The sequence below is a fragment of the Berghia stephanieae genome, chromosome 13 (genome assembly GCF_034508935.2).
Source record: "Berghia stephanieae isolate SIO BIC M18660-M18661 chromosome 13, UCSD_Bste_1.3, whole genome shotgun sequence".
Lineage (NCBI taxonomy): Eukaryota > Metazoa > Mollusca > Gastropoda > Nudibranchia > Aeolidiidae > Berghia > Berghia stephanieae.
In genome coordinates, this window is record NC_088372.1 from 40,447,248 (window position 1) to 40,454,747 (window position 7,500).

The 7,500-nt window shown below is 39.5% G+C and overlaps 1 protein-coding gene across 5 annotated transcripts in view; it reads left to right on the forward strand.

Annotated features, from left to right (window-relative positions):
- Positions 1 to 7,500, forward strand: part of LOC144958774 (uncharacterized) — a 26,839-nt gene that overhangs the window by 17,523 nt on the left and 1,816 nt on the right. For all 5 annotated transcript variants that reach the window (XM_078890971.1, XM_078890974.1, XM_078890973.1 and 2 more), the window contains 3 exons: positions 1,753 to 1,966; positions 2,836 to 3,042; positions 6,762 to 6,854. In XM_078890971.1, the coding sequence (XP_078747097.1) occupies positions 1,753 to 1,966; positions 2,836 to 3,042; positions 6,762 to 6,854 (514 nt within the window). The remainder of the gene's footprint in view (positions 1 to 1,752; positions 1,967 to 2,835; positions 3,043 to 6,761; positions 6,855 to 7,500) is intronic.

Sequence of the window (7,500 nt, forward strand, 5' to 3'; positions counted from 1 at the left end):
ATGTGAGTAAAGAGTCTTATCTAAGGATTCAGCTATGTGCCGGCAAGGCTCGAACCCAGGAACTTCCGATCCGAAAACGAGTGTCATACCACAAGACCACATAGCCTCAGTTATTAGAACATCGGACTTGGCAACTGTACACAATAATATTATATAACTGGTTATATAATTTATAGAAAAATATATCAAACGGATAGTTGGGGGGGGGGGGGTTGGGTCATTCCAGTGCATCTCATGACGTGCAAAAGAAAAATCACTCCCTTCCGTCACGACATCAAAAGATATCGTCGCCTAGGCATTCCACGAAGGAATATAGATAATCCATCAAACAAGATGTCTGATGTCAACAGGAATCACCCATGTTGTCACAGTGAGCAAATTGAGGATTAATAATCTTGCCCAAAGAGGTGAGGCAAAGCGTTCTGGAATTCAGCGTGATGGAAGACAGCGCGTACAGTATTTGTTACCGTTTTCAAATGGGCAGGGTGGTACAGGGTGCTTTCTGGTTTTGCCTTGGTATGGGAATACATAATGACAACGTTACTATTGTGGGAGACTCTGTTTTGTTGCTGTGTCTAAATTTAGATGACAAATAACTGCAAATAAGAATATGTAAGCAGCAGAATCACTTGCAGATTGAGTCGAATAAATTATTTTTGTCATAAACATACATGGCGTAAACTTACTCATTTGTTTATATGTGTAATTCTATTCCTCAATAAAAGTACGTATATTTACTCATTTGTTTATATGTGTAATTCTATTCCTCAATAAAAGTACGTATATTTACTCATTTGTTTATATGTGTAATTCTATTCCTCAATAAAAGTACGTATATTTACTCATTTGTTTATATGTGTAATTCTATTCCTCAATAAAAGTACGTATATTTACTCATTTGTTTATATGTGTAATTCTATTCCTCAATAAAAGTACGTATATTTACTCATTTGTTTATATGTGTAATTAATATAAATATAAAGTGCGTATATTTACTCATTTATTTTTATACCGTCAACGGGCGGTAACTCTGCCTTGCAGGGAAATTTGCCTCTTGAATTTTGGACCAATTAGATTATTATTGATTTTTTTTTTTGGTCAATTATTTCCTTTCATAAAAAGTCGTCATTTAATCAGGAAAATTACACTACAAAAAAAGGGAAATGACTCAAAATGTTCCAAAAGTTATCCCTTAAGGCAAAGTTACTTCTTAATGTTGACGTAAAAAAGTAATCATTTTGAAAAATACATACAAAAGCTATAAAAAACGAACAAATTACAAAACACTGAACGTACGGACTCAAAACTTTTATTCAGCCAACATCAACAACACCCCCCCCCCCCAATAAAAAAAAACAAAAAAAAAAAAACACACACACATACACAATACAAAAATAAAACAATACAAACATAAATCCATCACTAAAAAAAACAGATTGGCGACCCAGACAAATTCCAAGATTTTTCTTCAACAGAGAAGACGTACGGAATATTTCCACGTCGTCAATCTGGGTTTGTTCTTTTTCTTTAGTAATGTATTTATAATTTATTGGGGTTTTGTTGTTGTTGTTGTTGTTGTTGTTGGCTGAAGAAGGGTTTTGAGCTCGAAACGTTCCGTGTTTAGTATTTTTCTTCTATTTTGAAGCTGTTCTATTCATGTTTGTTTTGTTTATTACTTGTTACAGTCCACAGCTTGTAGCAGATTTGTATCACTTTGACCTGTTGCCGTATTGTACCTTTATTCCCCCAAAGGATTTTCCTGGCAGTCCAAAACCCGTACATGCGTCTGTGGGAACAGTACATCCATACCATGGTCCTCCCGGTCTTGTGGTCCACAGTGGGCATCCAGATAGAGAAGAAAAGGAAATCCAACGACCTCTTGATTCAGCAGGGATTGAAGAGGAAAGCTTGTGGAAAGGACGTGACTTTTGACGAATTTGTCATTTACACGCTGGAGAACTCAATGGTAATGAACTTATGCACCTCCCCCCCCCCCCCCCCCCCCACACACACACTCCCAGCCCCCTCCCCCTCCCCCCACCCTCCCTAAATCCCGTAAGGCCCGTTTTCAAACTTGAGGAAACTTGAACATTTATATAGCGCAAAATCTTTTTAAAAAACGTGCTCAAAACGCTTTACAAGGGGTCCCAAGCCAACAGCAACACGTAAACATATAGGACGAGACATTACAGACAACCTATTAGGCGATATTACAATTTTATTTCCGACGGAGACAACGTTGATAACGGCAAGGTACTCATTTTACACCTGAGTACAGTGAGAAAATGTATGTAAAGAGCCTTTTCCAAGGACCAAACTATGCACTGTTCAGAGCGGGTCTCGAACCCAGGACCTTCCAATCCGAAGGTGAGTGCCATACCATTAGACTACATAGCCGCATTGTCAGGGGTCCCGATAGCTCAGTTGATAGAGCACTTGTTTCGACAAGGAGGATTGAACTTTTTGGGATGTTTTTTTCTTATATTTTTCTTTCTTGCTTTGTCTGGCACTGTTTCATACAAACTTTTTCAGATGTTTCTTTTTCCCGAGTACGGAAGTTGACTGGGGACTAAAGGACAGCGTGCCTCAGCGGTACGGTCTTTGCTTCATACCCAAAAGGTACCGAGTTCGACTACCCGCTGCGCTCTGTGGCCTTGAGCAAATCACCTAGCCATAGCTCATTTTGCGGCGTTGCACTGCGGCTGACGCCTGGATTATTCCCGTCTTCCCTTGGAATAGACCCTGAAGAAAAAATTCCCCTTAGGGATGAATAAAGGGAATTTATTTATTTATAATTTTTTTCAAAACCTTTTTTTTTTTTGTCTCCCTCGACAGCCACCTTTCGAGTCGTACCATCGACTATGCGATCCGTGCCAACTGAATCCGACATACGTGGTGAAGACGGAAACGGCCCAGACGGATTTGAACAAGGTCTTACACGACCTTAACCTTGACTACATCGTCAAGACACCCAACTACAGCAACAGTACCATCATGAGGTACCTGAAGGACATGGTGACTGATGTATGGCCCAGATTTGCTGTGAGTTCCATTTCTCATTTACTTATTACGAATAGTAGTCCTTCAGAGCGAGCCATGGGGTCTTTGGAGCCGGAGATTATCCCGGTTTCTATTGCGTGAAACGGACACACACAATAGAAATTGCTTACTATCCTTTAGATAGTAGGACGTTAGTTTATCGCAAAGTACTTTCCGCCCATTCATTGCTGGGTGGACAGGTGGGGGGGGGGGGGGGGGGGGGGGGGTGGGTCAGAAAAATAATCTCGACTGCACCCAGGATCGATCTTGGTCCCTTTGCGTGTGAAGCGAGTGCTCTACCAACTAAGCTATCGGGAACTCCGCTTATTACGAAACATTAGGTAAAATCATTTAGATCGGGGGGATGCAGATAGCAGGCCATCCACCTCCCTGTCCAAATCCCGTTGATCAATCATCTGAAGGGATATCACAATTTTGATCGTCGTGGAAACTCGATACACAAATCTCCAATGTAGACATTGGATTGGCGGAAAGGATAATTTTAGAGGTTTGATCAACGGACCACCGATATGGTAGGCAACAATACATAGAATAAAATAATTACAGAACTGACCAAGTGTGTATGCAAGGTGCCAGACAAAACAAGAAAGACAAATACAAGAAAAAAATCATCCCCAAAAATCAATCGACCTTCGACTGGGGCACAGACCCTCTGATTACCGGTCAGACATGCTACCATTACACAGGTAATCAGAAGGTCTGAGGTTCGATCCCCAGTCGAAGGTCGACTGATTTTTTGGGATGATTTTTTTTGGGTATTTTTCTTTCTTGCTTTGTCTAGCACCTTTCATACACACTTGGTCAGTTGTTTATCTTACACCAGTGCCTACTCCTTAATTTCTTAATTTGATATAATACAATAGAATATGTGACCCTCCGCCTCGAAACGGTATTAAGTCGGATTTTTCAATTTTGGGTTTTTGGTACCCAATCATAGCTTATTTTATGCTTTAAAATTTGATACCAAATTTATACAATTCTGATTATTCATTGCCGAGATATGACCGTTTGAAGTAGGGAGAGTGTGAAAACCAAGTTTTGAGAAAATCGACTTTGAAGTGAGGCACCGTTTTCACGCACAGTCAAATAATGGGCAAAGATAACTCCTTAGATACGGGCATCGAAAATTTGACGAGAATAGTGAAATTTAGCATGAGCTTAGATTATACATTTAATAATTAACATACAAATTTTTGAAACAATCCAATTATCACTTTTGTGGTTATTCATTATTAATGCAAGATGTTCTTAAAACAAATAAAACACTGAAAAAAAAAATGCCGACAATTGTTCACTTTTTCAAGAATTTTTTATATTTAAATAAAGAATCAATGAAGTAAGAATTATTAATGTGAAATTTTTGTCTTATTCAATAGAGAAAATAAGATTTCAAATACTCAAAGTTAAAGACGGGCTTATAATTTGAAAGTACAGTTTTGAAACTACGTGAAGCCGGGTGGGCAGGGAAAGAATTATCAAGAAGAGGATTAGAGAGGAAGAGATAGAATGAGAGAGTAAAATATACACACACACACACGCACGCACACACACACAAACACACACACACATGTGAGAGAAAGAGAGAGAGAGAGAGAGAGAGAGAGAGAGAGAGAGAGAGAGAGAGAAAGCGAGAGATATAAAGAGAGAGAGAGAGAGAGAAAGAAAGAAAGAAAGAGAGAGAGAGAGAGAGAGAGAGAGAGAGAGAGATAGATAGAGAAAAAGAGGAGCGAGAGGGGGAGGGGAGAGAGACTGCTTGTGCATTAAGAGGACGCGAGGGAAATAGAATAAAGATTGAAACCTGTATAAGTGTATGTGTATTTGTGTGTGTGTGTGTGTGTGTGTGTTTGTATGTGTGAAAGAAACAAAAGGGAGACGGAGAGAGTGAGGTAGACATGAAGAAAGGGATGGAGGCGGAGCAAAGAATTGTAGGGATAGTTTAAAGAAAGCATTTTGTTACAAAGTAAGTCATAGTCAATCAACTAGAAACATATTGACCAATGAGATTGCAATTAAAGAAATGGGCTGGTCAAATCAATCATTGCATTGTTTCCATTTTGAGTCAGATGACCATGAAAACATGTTATTGAATCTCTCAAGTTTTCCTTAGCGTTCCACCACATTGTTCATTGTCTAAAAAGATCCCCCCCCCCCCTTTCTTTCAGTATACAAAGAAAGCACGACAAAACGAACATCTCTCTCTCTCTCTCTCTCTTTTTTTTTTTTCTCTCTCTCTCTGTTTGTCTCTCTCCCCTCTATCTATCTATCTATCTATCTATCTATCTATCTATCTATCTATCTATCTATCTATCTATCTATCTATCTATCTTTCTATCTATCTATCTATCTATCTACCTATCTATTTATCCATTAATAGGTTTGTCTTTCTGTCTGTTTACCTATCCATTTCATTTTTTAGTTACACGTATATCCACCGGGAGTTCATTAATTGTTGAAGGCTCTATTTATTATTCTGCTTTTGTACTTAAAATTAAATGTTTATCCTACAACAATCTCTGTAAGTGTAAGTGTAAGTGTACTGTTGTCCTATTAAGTCTTAGAATGTCCTATAATTTCATGAATAAAAAAAAAAAAAGAGGGACAAAAGAGGACCCTCACCTCGATCACCAATGCAGCTAGACAAAGAAGTAAAAGCACGTGGTGTGTATCAAAATGCACAAACACACACATATGTAACACACGCATGCTGACGTCATGAAGCATCGCCCGAGCATTATGGCCTACAGCCACAGCGCATGTGATGAGAGTTGACCAATCAGAATCATTCATTTGTAAGGTTGTCAGGGAAAAAACCTAGACTTGTTTACAGTTTTTAAAGTTCATTATTGGTTGAACCATGACATTGTGGAAACAGTCATGCTTTCTCTGAGATAGATAAAGACACGCCCTTTGCTGTGATATCTTACACGGTATTGGTGGAGAAAAAGACTCGGTATTACTAAGCCTTGGAAAGGGTGGCTCTCTGAGAGAAAGTCAACTCTCGTTTTGAATGTGTCACTGATAGTTGCATTTTAAAACTTGAAATTTATATAACTTATCGTCAATATTTATGTTGAATTATTATGTTTTCATGTAGAAAAATGATTGTAGTGTCTGAAACAACCAAAAACTGAAATTTGATAATTTTGACCATTTCCACTTTAAAACCGGTTTTCTTCGTTTTCCAAATCCCGACTTAATACCGCTTCGAGGCGGAGGGTCACATATGTGACTAAGGCCAATTGGGGGTCACTGAGACCAGCACCCCCTAAATATGTCCACCTTTTGGCCACTTAACAAATCTTTATAATATTATATGTCTTGACATTGCTATAACCTGAACGATGTTCTGTTTCTAAAGTGGGCTTGTGTGTGTGATTGTGTGTGTGTGTGTGTGTGTGTGTGTGTTGGGGGGGGGGGGAGGCGGAGGGTGAAATCTATCAAAATCAATTTTACTATACTATTTGTTCAGTATCTTTCAAGCTGGGGTTAGTGGTGGGGGGGGGGGGGGGGCATTTTGGGTTGGTCTTAGTCAGCCCATTCCATGGTATGTATTCCCTAAACAGCTATTGTTCTTCCAGTTCTTATTGAGACTGTTGTATATCTTCCAATCACTCTAGTAATACAATGAGCCAAGTATGAGTAAGTACGAAATAAATAAACGTTTACAGTGACCTCCCCTTTTATCTCCCCTTTCAATGTAGCGTGCCAAATCAGAGCATTGTGTGACGCCAGGGGACATCGGGAAAAGCCTATGGAAAGCCCTCAGGATGGAAGGCTTGATACACGAAGCAGCGGTAAGACATGGATTAGATTGGTCACTTAATTAAGCTGGAGATTTGTATATAGCGCAATATCCACTAAATGTGCTCAAAGCGCTTTACAAGGGGTCCCTAACCAACAGCGACACGTTTCATTTAGAACGGGACAGATGTCTGTTAGGCGATAATGAAATTTCTTTCCGGCAGAGACAACGCTGTTAACGGCCAGATACTCATTTTACACCTGAGAACGTTGAGAGAATGTGAGTAAAGAGCCTTTTTCAAGGACTCGACTATGCGTCAGGCGAGGCTCGAACTCAGGACCTTCCGATCCGAAAGCGAGTGTCATACCACCAGACCACATCGGGCCTTACTTACCTCTTATTTCTTAGACTAGTGAAAAGATGCCATCACTATGAAATTCGATCTCAGCCTCTCGTCGTCTACATTTCCATCGGCGAAAGTTTTATAGATGTTGGTGGGCCGTCTTGTTTGGCCCAAGTATTTCAATTTCCTGACCATTTTTGTTTTCAAAATTTCCGTGCGCAGGTTGAGAATATTTCAGCATGTCTCGTTGGTGTTTTTGGTTCTTGTTATCAGCGTATCCTTGCCCTACGTCAAAAACTCCACATTTTAAATCAAAGTATTCGCCTTTCCAGGTCCTTTGTATAGCGGAGATTTT